Genomic DNA, 19,842 nt, shown 5'->3' on the forward strand with positions numbered 1-19,842 from the left:
ATGATATAGGTTGTGAGATTAAATCATATGGCGTCAGAGACAAAACAACAGCGTGAAACATGACACGCTGAACACAAAACTGTAGGGCGGAAGAAAGCGGTCACTATAGAAGAAGAATCAATACGCGTTGATTAAGCTTGCTCAATGTTTTGCGTGGCAGGCGGCCGTGCTTTTCTGTGCCTGCAAATCAATATTCAGCTTTTTGATTGAATGTGCGGATCACAAAGAGGGGAAAGGAATGATCCGTCAACAGCAATTGAATCTCAAAAGCTCACTAGGAAATTGGAAACTAATTGAGAAATATTTGCTACTACAATTCTCAATTTTATTGCCGTTTCAAATGACATTTTTTAACTTGTTTTTTTTATATTTTGTTGTCATTTTTACTGTATGTTTTTATACAATGTAGTCCACCAATGTATATTTGCATTAATGTATCAGGCACTCTTAAAATACAATGTATTTACAGTAATCCCTTGAATATCGCAGATACTATTTTATACCAGACATGGCTGCGATAATCAAAAAAAAAGCTAAGTAGGATAACCCCTATTATCACTACCATATTACATGTTTTGCCAAAAGACTTAGTGGATCACAATTAAAGGAGGAGGTTCAACAATTTGTGAAAAACTGCGTGAGCACAAAAAAACAGCAGCTTATAACAAAAAAAAAATCAACATAAAATTGGAAAATATAAATAACCCGGGATTTCATCTTCTATGTTCCGTAACACCATCAAAAGATTTGCAATAATCCTTGCCGCGACCTTTAACATTTCAGCCAGCATTGCAAAAACAAACACTTCATTGCGCAAAGAAGGGGAATATATGTCATTAAAATCCTTCTTAAATGCTTGCGTTCTGTTTACATTTGTCTTTAAAATGTTCATGAATATAATAAAATTTTGACAAATCAAATGGACTCCATTTTTGGAGATGAATTGTGACCTGTGGAGGCAATCGACTGCTGCAGGTGTTCGTATAGAGGCAGATAAACAGCACTTAGTGTGAAACCTCAATTATTCAAATAAGGATTTGCCTGTGCTCCTACTTCATGATTATGTGCATATGGATTCAAGTGTGTGTGTGTGTGTGTGTGTGTGTGTGTGTGTGTGAGTGTGCGGTTGTGTAAAATAGCTACATTATAGATAGTGGGTGAATTCGAACAGATCTATAATAAAAGCATAGTGGGTTGAAGCAGAAGTGTCCCATGGGAGTCGCACCCCTCATATAGCTCATGAATGAGGACAAACTGTCACAACCTCCCTCCCATCCCTTCACCCCTTCCTCCATATTGTATCTCATCAGTCATTAACAGGTAAACATTGTTTTAATCCCCTGTTCTGTCACAGATATGTGCACAATCCATACAATTTACATATGGTTAGACATGATAGCCCCCTCAACTCTCTGTCACCCGTCCCCCACACCATTGTCGGATCGGGGGGCACTTTGAGGCCAAGAAGCAGATGATGGATTTGACAAAGAGGGCCTTTCCTGGCGGCTTGTCTAACCTCTGCGTAGCTGATGTGTTATTCATTACAACGGGCTGGAAATGTCCTTTAAGGACTCTAAATTGTCCCAGAGCTGAGGTCTACAAAAATGACTTTATTGTGATGGATAGGTCCAACAGCGGCGCTGCTCGTCAACAGGTATGAGCCTCAGGGGGGAGTTGTGTGGCAGTGAGTACGGCTTTGTGACTAAAAGCTTCATAAAGACTATTTGTATAAATGTATGAACAAATGATATGTATATTATTTTGCCTGTGGGCATGTCTAGTACACAGATTGGGATTTTTTTTCTTCACATGATTGTTTTGTTTTTTTAACTGAACACTACTACTAGAGCAGAGGTAGGGAACCTATGGCTCGGGAGCTATGCATGGCTCTTTCCATGGGTGCATATGGGTCTCCACTAACCTGAGAGGTAAAATATGCAGAAAACTGGTGAGAGAACTAGGTTGATCTACCTCTAGCACCACTTTAATCATAATTTTGTTTTTCATTATTCTTTTGTATGCATAATGTCATTGATACTGATTGATTAGCAACAGCACAACAATGTTGTCAAAATGATTCGGGGACTTTTTGTACTTTAAAAGTGGTGAAATGACAAAAAAAAATCACACATTTTCCTATATTTTTACTTTTCAATTCTGAGAATGGATATCAAGAAATAACATTATAAAATGTGAATTGTTTATGGCTCTCTCTGTCAAAAAGGTTCCCGACTCCTTGTACTACAGTATGACTTGCGTATCTCAAATTGACTGTGAGAAAACTTATCTTGACCAAGCAAAACAAAATTCTAAGGTGAACAACATTTTGGGCTAGCAAACCGCCATGGTCGTATTTCGTCCTTCCAAGCAAGAATTACAAGCCCAACCTAGGCTGACAGAGAAGGTTATGTTTGTGGCTACCATATCAACGTGTCAAATCCTCTGACTCATCGCTCTGATTACCATCTCTAAAAATTGTAAACCTAGCCAAGTTTGCTTGTCGTTAAATATATCACTGTTGTCATTTACGGAAAAGTCTGTATTTTACGTGGGGGTCTGTGAGAAATGAAACCTAGTTCCTAATCCCGTTTTTCATGCTTAAACTGTGTTTTTACAATCTACAATTGACGCAAATCCAAGTGAACCAACTTTCTCTGGTGGTCATCTTTATCTCTGCTCGATTGTCGTGACAAACTGAATTCTGTTGTCCTTCTCTGGCCATTGGCAGATATAACAGTAGCCTTAGGGCTCAGCTCTGTCAATGTTTCACAGAGGAAAGCCACCATGAACTTACACAGGGTCACTGACGGGGCAGCATTGTGTTTGTGAACCACTACGTTAATGTGCCACCGAGTCATAGCATATAAACATGTTAGGTTACAAGCTTTTTCATCCTGTCTAAAGCCTAATATTATGTTCAGAATCTAGTTAAGCACTCATACTTTAGGGAAGAAGCTAAGCCGCTTCATTCAATATGCCGGTGAATAACCAAATGCCTTTTAAACTCATCTGGCTAAGCAAACGGAACCGTGATAGGGCAAAGTTCCTGTGTTGGCTTAGGAAGAATAATGAGAGCTGAATGTAGCTGTAGTATGAAAAATCCAGATATCAGGTGCTTATCAATATTGCTTAATACATTGTAAAAAGAAATAAACACATTAGTCATCTTCTAAGTGAATGCAAGACACACATTTAGAATAAAACTCAACATAAAAGGCCTAAATGTAGTAACCAGTTATTCAGTGATTTACTTATGCGCAAGGAGAAGGTTAGAATTTTTTTTAACAATTCCTATTTGTTCTCTGCAGGCGTGTGTGCATGATTTTATGGTTCATGTCGGTGCATTACTAACGGGCAAAGTCTCTAATTCCATGTAGAGGGAAAAAAAGAAAACTTCACCATTTCAATTCAGTAGAGTTTGAAGAATATGGTCTACGTCTTGACTCAGTGAATAGTGCGGGTCAAACATGAGGTCAAAATGGTCTTCACCACTGAACAATACTGTTTTCTAAACTACATCAAGTACAGCAGCAATTCCATTGGGATTGAGCTTCAATTGAAGAGCCAGTCACTAAATTATGAATATTCCCTCAATATTACAGACAATAGATAAAGTGCACACGCACACACACACACAGGTCTTCCTCACAACTGTTTGTGTAAAATCCATAATTGAAGATGTAGCTTTATGCAATATTCAGTTCAATTCCATCCATCCGTCATTGCACACAGCTCACACTCATGACCCAACTTGTGTGAAACAAGGTCAGATAGCAATATTAAGATGACATATCTGCACTACTAGACATGCTGCAGGATATTGCATCAAGTTGTGAATGACCACAATATTACATCATGGATGTACTCTATTTAAAAAAAAATACATTTTAGGGAATTTTGCCGTAACTTGTGTGGTTACTCATGAAGTATCTAAAATACAGCCTTATTTTTTTACATTTTTTCAGCCTGCAAACGGAAGGCAAAAGTCCAGCAAATTAGGTGAGTGCAAGGAAAGGACCTTGGTTTATTACACAGGTGTGAAAAGATAAAAATGATAAAAGCGGACAAAAGTACAAGCTTTGAATCGGGTTACACTTTGTTGAAAAGAATCATTTCCGTGCTAGACGTCCAATTCATTTTGATTTGGAGGTTTCACATTGGTTCATTGGATGATTTCTTCCCCAAAGAATTTGGAGAAATAGAGATATAGATTCTGTAAAATTATTACAGCGGATTTACATAATTGCAGTACTTATCAAGCCATTATAGGGAAATAGAGTGCCACACCTACAGAAAGAAAAAGCCAGTTGTCAAGGGAACACAGTGGTTGAGTATCACCGGCCTCCAGATAGACAATCACGATAGGACGAATGGGCGGAGGATGTGGAGGTGGATGGAGTGAAAGGGCTGATGGGAAATCTTTAGTAAGGTGAGGATTTAAGGACAGGTCAATTCACTTGACTTCACTCTACAAAGGCTGTGCTAAAGTCACTGGCTTGGCTATCATTGCATTGTGGAATTTACAACCTCAAGCCAAACAAAAGGTTTCCATCTATTATTATTACAAACTTGGGTTAGGTCTGTACAAAATAGAAGTGATAATAAATGACAGAATATGCAACACACTCAAAGGTTCCTGAACATTTTAGTTTTAATCACTATAATCTAACTCGGTTGTGTCTCCATATTTTACAATGCAAATGCAGTCATTGGGAAAAAAAAACTGAGAACAAGCAAAGCACTTATGCCGTCCGTCACATTGCCAAGGCCACTGATAGATGGCGGTATCCACGGCAACTGACTAGCATCGGCATCTCTTTCAGACGCCCATTAGCCAATCAAAAGCATCGACTACCTCACTCAAGCACACATTAGATGTTCAAACATTATAAAAAGGCAACTATCCAAAAAACATCACAACTTCTAAAACAAATTTCCTCAACTTGGTCATTTCTGATGTTGTGATAAATGCCGGGTGCTTATTTCTGAACCATTAAATTTAATTCGGCAAATTTTATGTGCTCTTCAACACCCTTCTCTAAGACTTCGACAGATGCCATTTAAATGACCTGTCCCTGTGGAAAAATAATAAAAATAAGGCTGTCTCAGAGCTGTGAAGTGTGAAATAGCCCCAAAATAAAAAAACAGCACAGCAAGATATTACAATATTTCCATTCAGATCCTGTGGGAATGGGCTGGGTGGTCATGCAAAGTATCTCACACATATACGCATATAAAAGCACATGTTGAATATTTGGCTGGGCAATCTGTAAGCCTAAGCATGTCTGGCAGCTCCTGTGGTGTTCCCATTTTCTAAAGCGTATGATCCTGCAGGTACGCGGGAAGCAAATCCAACTGGGATTTCTCCCCTGCTATCACATGCAAAAACTGCTGTGACTGTCGACTGCAAAATCTTTACAGCAATAATTGAATGTGACTTTTAAACATAGGGACAAAGAGTAATTTTTCTTTTAACTTGAAATAAAAATGACAGTATATTGATATGATAATACAGAAAGATTGAATTGATATAGTTTTTTTTAGTTTTTCTGAATTACTCCTAAATAAGTCACCCCTAACTTTTTCAAAATAGTACAAAAAATGCACTTAACCCTCAAATGTTAAATAGTTTTATTCTTCAATAACAAAAAAAACATATTTTGAATTTATACTATATATTCCTACATTGTTTTGACAGTCCAATATACCGTAGCAATACACCATACATATTGCAGAAATGATTATTGGATAAACCCACCCGCAATATTGACAATGTATTGCCAATCACTTTTTATTGTCTCCACCTTAAACGATCTGGATTGGGTTAAATCTAGCACATTTTTTTTACAAACAGTATCTGTGATAATAAAATATCTTTCATTGTAAGTCAAGGTCCAGTGCGTTATTTGTGACAAATGGAAGCCGCTGACGGACTCATAAAAAACGAGTTAAGTGTTTGTGTCAATAGCCCAAACTCAGGCCATTAATCTGAGAGGAATGAGCTTCCATGCCGGGCGGGCAGGCTCCTGTAACTACACAACATACAACCAAGATGTATTGTTGAGGTCGAGGAAATTCAGCGCATCCATTAACTCGCAAAGTGGTCAAAACATCATCATAGAGAAGCCATGCACTGGATTTTAAAGGGAAAATGTCAACCAATTGTGTCATGTGCATCCCAAAAGAATAAATATTGTGCAATAAATTAAGATTACACATAATGTTCATTTGTCTGATATGTAATACTAAAGAAAACAACAAAATAAAATCCAGTATTTCCAGAAAACACCCAACATGTGGTCAGACATTTAATTAGTAATGCTAGTTCTTTTTTAACCAATAAAATATGAGTATCCCACATTGGCTGCCCTCCCTTGTGATATCATTAATACCCCCTTATTATATGCACCTGTTTCTGTCTGACTGTGTCCATTTTTGTGTTTAAAAATGATTTCTCTCCCATTATCAGAGGTTTAAGAAATGAGAAATTTGCATACTTAAATCCTTTGAGCAACCGTCTTTCACATGGCTTCTATGAACGTTTAGTGTTGTGTAAACTGCAGCAAAACCGACTCGTGTGAAATTATTAACATGTGTGAAGACAGCCTTCAGCAGCTGCAGCCTCTTGATAAGACTTGAACTAAACAACTTTTCTCTCAAGAAAAATGAAGCGAAATCCGAGGACAAACGTTGAAGCAAACATGGTGACAAAAATTTGTCTGACTTAGCATTTCTTTAGAATCATGCGGATTAGTAGAGTTGAAACAAGACATTTTCCTCAGAGAGAAAGAATTCTCAACATTGTCTTGCAGTTAAGAACACTTCTCAATAATTGCCTCCAAAAATGTACAGCGCCAAGAGATCACAGTAACACTGCAGATTATCCTTGTAAACAAAAAAATAGTCATTTGTATATCCTACATATATACATAATGGACTGACTGTCCATTCTACCTTTATCATTGAGGCGATGGAGAAGGCAATCCAATACGTGACATTATTAGATCAGGAACAATTTCCTCGCCCAATCCGATTACGCGCATACTGACCCTGTGCTACTTTAGAATTATAATAATGCAATGATTTACATGAGCAGGAAGTACTATTTTTAACAAAACAATGTTCAAACATGGTCAGAGAACTGTTCAATTAGATACTAATGCCATTACATGTCATTTCTGATTAGAGTGTTGTTCACTGTGAAATCATTAGAATGCAGAGGGCTGAAAACAAAATTTGGTAAGGGAAAAAAAGTTATGAGACATGCAGGGTGAGTTTGTGTCCCTCAGCAGTGTGGTAGACAACAGACACAGCTTCAAGGGAACCATGCAGTGATGAGAAACAAAAGACTATCAACCTCCAGCCGGCAATAAAGCAGCTAAGTCCCATTCTTCTTCTGGATCCAGTCTTGGTATAAACAGGGAAAATCCTGGAGATTTGTGTGTGTTTCACCCTTCAAAAGGTACTCTGGCACTGTAATTCTTCTAACAAAACCAGCAAAGTATACATTTTGGATATTCAAGGCTAGAATAAAAACTACATCAATACTACACATTATCATTATTAGAGGTTTTCACTAATTGTCCAATTATTTCCCTTAAATACAATAAGGAAACATCTGGAATATGATTTATGAACATAGCATATTATGTGTAGTAACCTCTAGGGTGCTTTATAACAAAATTGATTGTGAGCAACAACAATAAACGGCCAAGTGATCGAAAATGTTAGAAGACAATTGAGGCTATGGGCAGGTAAAAATCGTTGACACCGATCAATGTATTTTTTCTTTTCATATCAGACAAAGCAATCAATCATAATAATATTTTATTGTATAAATATGGATTTCTTCTCAGTGCTCACTCACTACAACTGCACAATCATCATATTTAATACTAAAAACAACTAGAACTAACTATAAAAGTAATGATATATGAAAAAATACATATTTACCAATTGAAAACACACTTTTCCCCATCTAGTGGATGTATAACTACTACTAGTACCACCTACTACCACTACAATTACTGCACTTTATAATGCGGTGCACATTATAGTGCGGAAAATACAGTACAACATAGTTATCGTACTTACATTATGGTTGTATTTATTTTTCAATGAATAGGGCTTTTCAGAACTTCCAATCAGAATTTATACCTTTGCAAAGGAATTGTATTGTATGCTCAAATAAAAGCCTTTATTTCTTTATGCTGCTGAATACGTTCGATCCAAAATGCAACATCTTGTTCCCAACAGGAGCCATTAAAATACCCTTCTGCACACCAACCATTCTTACAAGCATTGAGTTTAGTTCCAGACTACCACAGTGACCAAACAAGGCTCAAATGACTCCATTTTCTTTTTTTGATACCATGGTGACTGTGATGAAGACCTGTTTGGCAGAATTTTGTGTGAAATCTCAAATAAAAGATTTGGAGATTGAAAATGTGAAGCACATAGTGCAGAAATCTCATACAAGGTATTGACAATAAGCCTCTTATAAAAGGCTGCTGTTCTTTGCCGGGGGGACAATAGGCAGTTCTCCGCTCAATTGAGCTGCATACTAATAGGGTGATTATGAGAGCTAATTATCAGATAGCACTTGTCAAGGGGAAGCTGTGCGGTTTGCCCCCAGGAAAATATGCAAAACTGAGACAACTGTTGTTCTATTCTAAAGACTCTCAGGACTTTCACTTTTTACATCATGCAGAAATACCGGATGACAGGTAAATATGAAACATAAACACATGAGATTTCACTCTGAAAGCAATTAACACCTCATGACCCCTCTTTTCGATCATTGGCTGGGAGATTGGACATCTAGCGTTGTCAATTTCACTGAAAAAGGAGTATTTAAAGTCAGTTCTACTTCTTACTACTGTCAATGGTTCAGCCACTGATAAGTTAATTAATAAGAAAATGTTAAAAATGTATATTAAAATGATACTTATGCAGTTCAACTACAAAAATGGAAATAATAAATAAAATAATTAAAACAATTCCAACAATAGTAATTTGGAAGATCATATTTCTTTTTTAATCATTATAATTTCATTAATATCGCTTTAATTTCACATGTTCTCCCGGGCCTGTATGGATATTGTACGGGTAGTCTGGTTTCCAATTCAGGTTCCCCCCTCCTGCTGCCTCTATTTGGCTGGGATAGGCTCTAGCACCCCCCGTGATCCTTGTTAGGTTAAGCAGCATAGAAAACCAATGAACAACTTTTTGAATTTCTATATTAATAATTGAGAAATGTAGATTTTGTAAAACTAAATTAATGTAAAAAGTACTATGTTTATATATCTTTAATTCTAATTAGTTCTTTTGGAAAAATTTCCCCATGCTCAATAAAAGGTGAACCCCCTTGAAGTTATTATTTTGTCTTGGCTACAAATAATAAATCCATGTTGAGTGGAAGATGAAATATGTATATTCTCTGAGGCGGCACACAGCAGCTGGGATGAAAGAGAACTTTACCGGAAGGCAACACACTCGACTAACTCAAATCTCTGGGAACAATGACGGGAAAATATGCGTGTGTGATTCCAGGACAGGTTGTGAGAGGTGATCTGAAATAAATCTTCAGCCATATTGCCGATTTTATCCACTGTTAATAATTCAACATTTAATATTTGAACCAGCCAGGCAATCTGAAGCAGAACAACAGCAGTGAATTATTGATTTGTCTCTCTAATTTTGTCCTCGGATAAGAAGACAGCGACCTGGGAAATATGGACTCTTTTTGATATTTTTCCTATCTCTAGAGAGTATTTTCAATTAATTTAGAGAATGACATTCCATCTATTTTGGGAAATTGGTAAGACCTGCACTAAGGCAAACGTGGAGCCGTTTTTTTTCTTTCTATTTTCACTCCTCATTGTATGTGTCAGATATGCGAAGGAGACCCCCCTGAGGCTTTTGTCTCCTGCCCTCCAATTACCACCAATCTCACCTTCCTTTTTACCCTGTGCTTGTCATCATTAGACATCCACCATCACTAAATGCATCAAAAACTAGCATCATTATAATCTCAAAGTCACCAATTTACTATACTTTTTAAAATGATGTAGTATAGTTACATGTTCAATGTGATGGGTGCATTTTCACAGTTTTTTGCTGCATGCCGGCCAAATTGAAGAATGTTCTGGCAGCCTACCAGGAATGTCGCAGTGAAGGACACTACCAATGACAAAAAGATATACTTACAGAGACGAAATACGGGAATTGATCGGTCAGACTCATTTCATGAGCTAAAATCAGAGGCAAGACAGTAGAGTGGCTTTAAGTAAGGGTAATTCTATACATTGAAATGAAGAAAAATAACAGTAAATGAGGAAAAACAATTAGAATTGTTAATAAAAGCAAAATTGAATCTGCATTTCTTTTTTTATCTACCAAATATAGATTTTTTTCAGTTATTTCGACTCATCGTACTTTTCTCTAAAAACAAAAATTGACATATTGTCATTATTGTGCTTATTGCACTTATGTTGAATTTAATGTCATTTTTTGGGGTTTATTTTCCACCGCATTTCAAATCACGTAAATTAAAGCAGATAGGAATGATGTGTGATGATGTTACTTTACTGTTTGGCTTTAATTGAGTAGCTAAAAACAGCAGCTATATCTTAACATATGGCACTGCTGTCACCGATAAAATACAATCACACTATCGCACCCACGTCTTTAGTACTACAACGTGTGTATGTAGAGAAGGTCATATGAGCTTAATTATGCATATTCTTCTCCTCTCCCACTTTACTTGGTTGTTTTCCCACGGATTTTATAGCAGTGAATGTAGATTATGTCCAGAGTAGCTGTTCAAGAGTGTTTTTTTTTCTAATGCAAGGTTTTAAGGACAAAAGCGGGAAGTCTAAAAGGTTAAAATTCAGTATGGTCTATGGTGTATTTGCCCTTTGGTCTCTAAGGACCAAAGAATTTGAAATAACCTTTCCAAACATTCACGTCTCCCCTAAAATGGAATCTAAAACCAACTGACAATCTAAAACAAACAGGAAACAGCCGTTCAGTGGCTTATGTTGTTTTCAGGATGCCCTGAATGTAGGTCATGTTTTTGTCCTCTACAGAAAATGTATTTAAATATTATTTTGGTGACAGTTATGAATTTTAGACAAGTGATTAATTATTTCAAGACAAGATTCACTTTTGCAGTGCACACAAAACAATGTGTTGGGTCAAACATCAGCCTTAAGAGTTCATCTTTGAAGAACTTCCCAGTCATCAGACGTAAGGAGAAACATTCAACATTATGCCATGGAGTTATAGCCAAGGCTGAGAAATCGCCCATGCCTAATAATCATCCAATTGCATTCACAGTCTTTATAACCTTCCAGGAACATAAAATGCCGGGACATGCAATCTTAACCTTCTGAGCCAGACCTCTCCTTAACCTCTTTCCTACATAATCTCCAACCACATCACCACCATAACTGCATGATACCTTTATGTGAACCCACTGAAAAACCAGATTCCTGACAAAATCTTTCAAACAACAAAGCAATATCACCACCTAAGGTCTTCGGCACGTTCAAAGGTCTTTTAAACCCAACTATGGATCTTTCCAAGCCACCCCAAAAACCTGATTTACTCTGTCCTGCTGTACTTCATCCCTTCAGGATCTAATTCACTGATGAATAATGGATTGTTGGATGGATAGACGGAAGACGTGAAGGTTCTCCCTCCTCGAGCAGGATGACCGTAGTGCTAATGCAGGGCAACACGCATTGGAGATGAGCCCAGGGACCTCCCACTCACTCTATCCGCCAGACGCTCGAAGCATCTCTCTCGCACTCTACTCTTATCGGTGTGTTCCTTTCATTGCCTGAATGGTCAATGACAACTTACGAGATGCATTGTTTTCATTCACATTTTCTTCCTTCGTTGGGTTGTTAATTGACACATCAGATAGAAAGGGGCAGCTTTTTGAGCAATTACCTATCCCCCTTTTATCGTTCATTACCTCAATTCGATTAGTTGATGACCTTGGGAGAGCAATCCCAGGCTTGCGTTGACCCTGACCCTCCCATGCTGGCTTCCTGTCCAATAACCTTAGAAGCCTCATCAAAGAGACAGCTGCATCAAATAAGCAGCCTTCTCTACTGATTTACTTTTGAATCCACCACTGCAAGTAAACCTGCTGTGGTACAGCTAAATCCAAGCTTCATAAGACAACAGGTATGAATATACACACACAGATAATCTGTATTTTCCAGACTATAAATAACACTTATTTTCATAGTTTGGTTGGTGCAGCTTTTTTTGCTCTCTGGCCACCAAAAACCTGTTTTTTTTAAGGAAATAGTTATCCAAGAAAATCTAAATGTTACATGAACAGGTTTTTATTCATCATGTTTAAAGAAGGTTGTTTTAAAGTTGTGATTCTTAACAAAGGGTTTTGGCAGTTGCACATTGAGTTTAACTTAAAAACTTAAAAATGTGTGAGGGGAAAATGTGCAATTTGTGTAGTCCATCTTTCACTGTAGACCACAATTTCAGATTAATGTTATTTTTAAATAGAAAGATGAAGTCAATTTAAGCACGGTAAGGAATATTTACATGGGCCACACAAATATAGTAGGCCCCAGGCAGACTGAGTTAGACACTCGTGCTCTACATAAGGTAGACAGTATAAACTTGACATTTATATTCTTAGATCAATCGGTTTGATAGACAATCAACGCAATCAACCAGTATTTGAACATCGTATTATCTAATGACATCAGGATGTTGAGGAAATGTACTGAAAAACTCAGTTAGCATAGGAAGTAAGGATCTCATCAATAATGCAGAGCAGTGTGTGACCCCTACTGCCCTGGTACTATAATGCTGTCTCTACCTGGTGGAAAGCCAGTTAGTTATCTCTCTTACTGCATAGGCCCAACTGTCCATAAATCTCTGTCTGTATGCTAAAAAGTTTCGAAAATATATACACAGACAAAAAGGCTCTAGCAAATGAAGGAAAATGGATTTTATTCAACATTATGAACAAAGATGATGAAGCAAAAAATGTAAACTATGCACACAAAGCAATACGAGAGTATCCTATTTTTTTTTTTTACTGATGGCTCCATTCTTTTTATAGCATTATTGATTTGACTGCATAAACCCTAAAAAGCCCTGAAGGAATATTGCTGGCAGAAGAGCCACATGAGAGCAGTAAAAAGACAGAAAGGTTCCTGACTCTTATTTTGAACTTACTACTCTGACTTTTGTTTGGGTCTGACTCATTCGCTTTCTGAGAATCGGGGGCTTTTTCATTCATATGACATGGCGTGCCATGAATGCATGCCTACATCATCCCATGTCATTGGGTCGAGGCATCACAATGAATGAGGGACTAAAGTCAATGAGTCAGGGGGCTGCCTTAAAAAGATAAGCTTAAAAAAAGTTCCATCAATAAAAGAATCTATGGGGTGTGTGGCAAGTCTCCCCGCACACAGATTCCAGTTAAAGCTCGGTTTTAATTATGCAGCATACATGTTCTCGGCTCTATAATACAGTCAGTGTGTCTAATTGAATTAGACTGAGGCATAACTCAGAGTGAAGCTTTCCAACAGGAGGATTCAGATATATAACCAGCTGTTCCTGCTTTCCAGCAGTGTTTTAATAACAGCAAAGCTAGTACCAATAAAGGGACGATACAAATGATCATAACGGGGGGGCGAGAGGGTCAAACCGAGGATTGTAGATGTAGTAATGTGCATGCGTTTGTCTGTGTCTACATGCAACAAGCTCTCTTAATTGTGATTAATGGGCTCTGAGAGCAGAACATTTTATCTGGCACAAACAGAAAGCCAAACATGTAGTAAATAAATCTACATTCAAATGCTATTACTTGAATTTGTCTACATTTTCCGGTCATTGTTGCTGCTGGTCAATATAATACTTTCCCAATGCAGTTTGCCGTTATTTAACTTTAATCATGTTTGATAAATTGGGTCTTGTCTTTAAAGCAGAAAATCTTGCTGCAATACTTGATCATGTTAGTCTTCAAAAACAACATCCATTGGTTTGGATCTGCTTCTGGCTTTCTGATAGAGCTTTTCTATTTACAATCATATAGCAAAAGATACCTCACAAAAATATCTTCCATGGTTAATGGCTTTACTGATAACCAGGGATTTGTATTTTGTGCGGGTGAAAGATTAATATATCATCATAATAACAATGCATGGGTGGCTGTTATTCTACTGATTGATTGACCCATCTGAACCACATACAACCACTTATCTGATGACAAATACAAAGCAACAAAAAAACAGAACATTGAAGTGCTTACCCAAGATAGGAAGACATTTTTCATATCAACACAAACACAATCTAATGGTATCCGATACCGTTAAAAGAAAAAAGTCATAAATGAATATGAATGTATTAAACAAGCAAGTAAGATATCGTTCAGAGCTTTTTACATGTTTCAGTGAAGAAATATTATCTACACTGCCAGAACCATTTGAACAATCTAGCAAACATTCAGATGAAATCCAAAACCAGCCAAAAATGTCGAGGCTACGCCTGGTGCTTTTAAATCAAAATGACAGAAATATACGAAGCGTTGAGACTTACAAAGATGCAAAGAGAAAGAAACCCTCACAAAATGTGTGTGACAAAACCAACTTTTATACAAGCAGAAACGACCCAAAAAAATCCAGGTTGAAACTAAAAAAACATTGTTGACACAAAAATATGGAAAACAAGAACATTATTTACATTCTGGCAGCCCTATGCCATAAATTAATTAAAATTGTCTTATCTCTTACAAACATAGGTAATTTTTGCACTCTTATTATGACAAGGCTAATTCACGAGAACATGACACTACTAAAGTTTGTTGGGTGTTGTTTCTACCAAGTTTCAAACAAGTACAAGGTATTTTTCCAATGAAAAAAAAAGGATTCCATGAATGTTTTAGAAAATGAGCTTCCGAGTGCTTGAGGCTGCAGAATGTTAGTGGGGATCGACACTATATTTAGCTTAATGAAAGAGGTTATTCTGGGGGGGACCCCAAACTGTCCTCCAACAGCCGGTCCTTGCTAGATAAGTATGTATGAGGGTGGTTTGTTTACCACATGGAATCCTCTTACCTTCTGTAGATGGGGCTTGGTCCTGGGCTGCATACAGCATGTCCTTAAAAGCCTAATGAAGACAAATAAATAAATAAATAAATACATTAAAACACAGTTTTAATAGTACGGAAACATTAAGGTTAATTAATGCTTAAAACACACAAAAAATACAGTAGATAAAAAACTGTCCATAGCACATTGACTATGTATAGTGTATACATACATATGTTCTCCAAAAAATAATAATACTATGTAAAAGTTGATTTTACTTTGGCAATTATAAGATGAAACCAACTAATTTTACAACATATACATACTGTAACTTCGCTGATTATTATTTTAATCTCATTACAGCCACAACCTTTTTTTAAGGATATTCAAATTTTCTTAGTAGTCCTCTAAATGCATTTAGCAGACAAAATATTTCTGCATTGACATAAGTGTCAAAGTAAAATAGTTTACATACCTACTCACACACTATAGTTTTGATTAATGCAATGCAATGTAAATGTAGATACGTTTAAATGTCAACTTTTTCTGATTGAAATGACTAATTTCAAGAAGGTAAGTAATAATAGTTAAGGTTTTAAAGCAGTCATATATTGTAATTGCGATGATTAGTATATTAGATTATACTACATTCTTGGATTAGGAATTAAACAATAAGTGCTCAGCTACTTAGACTTTTGAAATAATTTGTCTGGTGTGATGTCTCTGTTTAAGATGAAGAGTCTTTCAGTATATTTGATATGCACTGACACAAAACAATCATGCAAGCAATTTGCTTGCACAGATGAATGAAGTAGTAGTTCCTTGCAGGAAGGACTGATCGTCAAAGATAATGGATGAATGAAAGTGGATATAATTGATTCTGGCTTGTTTCAACATAACAGAAGCAATCAGAAGACAGCAGAGGATCATATTTCTTAATAACAAAAAGGCATTGGCATCAATATCTTACCACCATATCGACAAATATGCAATCTACCAAAAAATAAATAAAAAATACAAAAATCTAACCTACAAATTTAAAGTTACTGAAGTCCTAAGCTATTTTTACATGATTACATGCTTTTCAGTGTTTTTTTGAACCATAATATTCTGGCAAAAACATTTACAAGTATTTTATTTGTTTATTTATCACAAGGACTATAGGACGATGGCATTAGTGTCTTTTTAAGTTGTTGCTCAGAACCTTTGGCTGAAAACCACATGAACAATTCCCCAATGTCACCGAATCCATGACCAATACTAATCAGGGAAAAGTAGATATTCAAATCCAGTCAGGACGAAAGAGGTGTTCATTAAGAATGAGGCATTGCCATGGAGATGGAAGTGATAGGAAGCAGGGGGTGGGTGGGTTAGTCCTTTGGGGAATTGCCAGTAATCAGTGTTGAAACCTGTAGACAATAACTAATCCAAGCCTAATGGGGGACATAGATCTATATGACCATGCATTAATGTAATGCATACTTACTGGACACTGCGTAAGGCAAGCGCTCAATGCTATTCATATTTTGTGATTTGTGAGTAGGTAACACATTTTTAAGGGGGGGGGGGGGGATTGGTTAAATAAATCTACTCAGATGATTGTGGTTAGGACTCCAAAAGAATCATGCAAGTGATGCAAAACCTGAGTGCATCCTGAGAACAAGTCAGAGAGGATGGAGCATGGGTTGGGGTGGGGTTGGGTTGGGTTGGTGGGTGGGGGGAATGCAGGTCTGGGACCAGATGTCCCCCCAGTGGGGGAGGAACGCCTAGGTGAGGATGGGAAGAGGGAGGATCTCAGCAGTTGCCTTGCCAATGCCTGTTGTCTACATCATGTTCACATTGTTCAAACATGCTGATGAATCAGACTTGAATAGGGCATTCATAAAATTTCATAAGCAGTGTACTCAACAACAGGTACAAGTGTACCTCAAATTCAAATTGGTTGTGGACAAAGCGGCCATTGACACCAATGGCCGTCCAATCCATTTTAAGCCATCTTAAATTCTGGAAACTATTCTAGCTGCAACTAAAGTCTATGTTCTTGGGCAAAAGCCTCTTGGGAGGCCTTCATTTACACATCTTCCATACCAAACAAGTCTTTAGAATATAAAGGTTTCTAGCTAATTCCACGGGATCAAGCTCACACCTAATTAGGCCATCATTCTATCGGCTTGTCAGTGGCTCTGAGTTCAGATGTGGTGTCTCACACACACTAAGATTTATTGGAACAATCCCTCTGTTACAACCTTATCTGCATTGGGAACCCACGGTCAGTCTGAATCGACATGATAGTGAGGAGATTGAAAACTAGGTCACGGGTTAATTAATCTAACCGGCTCATAAATGAAGACTTACAACTGCCTTTAAATCTGTCCTTGCCAATGCAGAAGCATGCTTTTATACAAAGTGCTGAACAGGCACGAAGAATATACTAATGCAAGGACTAGAGTTATGGTTAAAATGACTTGTACTGGTGGAATGAGTCACTAAAATCAGTGAAACAACAAGAATTTGTGTTCTGGGACAATGAACAGTACAAGTCTCTATTTTCCAAAATTGAAACTATTAGATAGGTGGATTAAAATGAGTGGCCACACCTTTGTAATAGGAATTACACAAATACTCGATTTTAAAGGAAAAACGTGTAGCTTGCTATGCAGCAATAAACTGCCATAGTTAATTATTACATATTGGCGATGGATACATTATTATAGATGTAATGCATTTAAAAATCTGTTGTCATGACAATTATATGAAAGGTACTCTCCGTGATTAAATTGTTGGATAATCACACAAAAAAAAGCGTGTCAATCTATTCAATGGCATCCATCTCAAGCGTGTGCCAAGATGGAGAGCGGAGGTGTAAAATGGCAGTTTGACCATACATTTGTCCCTTGGAGCGAGATTTATTACAGTGACACAATATAAGAATGGCAAAAATGAATGAATGAATTACCCTAACATTATAGATGTTATATTTTTTCATATATACCAATTTTTAACACATTTAATATTTTACATTTGCACACCTGTCGAAGAAATTATGTCACCACAACATGATTTTTTCCATAAAGACTCGAATACTGCTATTTGCTGTTAACACTTATGCTATTGAGTGATAGATAGGGTGGTGTTTTCAAAATAAAACAAGTGCAAAAAGCCATCTCCTGTTGTCCATTGAAGCAGAGGTGAGTGAGCATGGTCTTTGTCTATAATTCATAGAGTTAAATGGAATGGAGCTGTCACTACACATTTGCGCCACAGCTCTTAATGCGGAGATGTGAACAATAAAGTATTTCTCAATAAAAATACAACAGCATACAAAGAACATGTGCACAAATAGAAAAGTCAGTGTGAGCAAATGGACACAGTCACTGAAGAAAAATGTGTTCATATTGCTTGGAGTATAACAAAGGGTTAGGGTGTGTGGATTTTGGATAAAAACCAATATTCTCCAAGATGGTGTGTTCAGGGAAATAAAAAGTTGTATTTCAGAATCTTTATTAAACAAAGCATTAATTGTCAATACATTTCATTTTTAAAAAAACATGTTTGTGCCCATCTTTTTTTGTTGCAATAAGACAAAAAGCCCCAAAAATTGATTAATTATTTATATTCTACAGAGCAGGCTTATAAATCATTAAACTAAAGACCATTCATTGTTAGTGGTTAATTCGACAGTTAATTTTAAGTGTTAATGAATGAATAACGTTCTCAACCAACAGCAATAAAGCTTAATGATAGGTCAATTAGTCTCCTATTATGAATTTCCGTCTTTACAGCACTGTAATAACATTTGAACAAAAACAAAATCTGTTTACAACAGCTTTAAATCACAAAAAAACATAAATATTGTGTTCATGTTGCTTCCAAGTCTTCTAGTATGTCAACATATAGTAACAATAATCCAACCAATATTACCTCATATTGAAGGTACTGTTTTCTCCACTCTGGGGTGATGTGGGACGAAAGGTGCTCGGCAAATTTCATATTTGCAGAAAAAAAAGATTCCACCAAGTGATCGCAAATCCCAGGCCGACTCTTCTACTCCGCTGCGACGCCACTTTTATGTCCGGCAACTTGCTGGATCAACATGCGGCGAGCAGTAAGCCCAAGGCGGCCCGCTTCACTCCACTTCTCCTCACCGTCCCGTCCCACATGCTACTAAACCCACTACCCGGACTCTGGTACTCGTCTCGCTCGCCTAGGCGGGGGTTGCGTTTAGTTGGAGAGTGCGTCTGGGTGACTTTGCTCCGTCCCTTGGCGAGTGCGTGTGCGTGTGTGGAAGTGCGTGTGTGTGTGCGCGCTTGCAGGACCAGCGTGCGGTCCGCCATCAATGACGTGTTTACGTCATAGAGCGCAAGCTGTCAGCTGGTTTGTTTTGGAACTCTCGCTGCCATTTCCGTCTCTTGCACTTTATTTTACTAGCACAAATGTATGTCCTTTGAGGACATTCGTGTTTCGGGTATTAGTTTGCGGCTTGGATTTTTATTTCAAGGCTGTTGTGTTTAGTTTTAATACTGATTCTTAGTATTTCATCGCATAACATCTGACTTCCGTTTTTTCGGGCTTTTGAGCCGTTATAACTACAAGTTTGTCAGTCTTGGCTGGTGGGCGCGGTTAAGCAATGTGTTGTTTTAATGTTGTGATTGAATTGTGAATATGTCTTGCAAGTTAAGCAATGTGATATTGTGATTTGTGGTTGGACTCAGAATTTGGTCTTGCAATACGTGATTAAAACACATATGGCGTCTTTTATCTA

At 37.2% G+C, this 19,842-nt stretch overlaps 1 protein-coding gene across 1 annotated transcript in view; it reads right to left on the reverse strand.

Annotated features, from left to right (window-relative positions):
• The window catches only part of xpr1a (xenotropic and polytropic retrovirus receptor 1a), a 38,664-nt gene extending 19,260 nt beyond the window's left edge, over positions 1–19,404 (reverse strand). Inside the window, exons 1-2 of the mRNA XM_077716820.1 lie at positions 19,002–19,404; positions 15,108–15,159 (exon numbers count right to left, since the gene is read on the reverse strand). Of these exons, the coding sequence (XP_077572946.1) occupies positions 15,108–15,159; positions 19,002–19,070 (121 nt within the window). The 5' untranslated portion in view covers positions 19,071–19,404. The remainder of the gene's footprint in view (positions 1–15,107; positions 15,160–19,001) is intronic.
• Positions 19,405–19,842: the final 438 nt, after the last annotated feature.

This window comes from Stigmatopora nigra, chromosome 5 (genome assembly GCF_051989575.1).
Source record: "Stigmatopora nigra isolate UIUO_SnigA chromosome 5, RoL_Snig_1.1, whole genome shotgun sequence".
Classification (NCBI taxonomy): Eukaryota; Metazoa; Chordata; class Actinopteri; order Syngnathiformes; family Syngnathidae; genus Stigmatopora; species Stigmatopora nigra.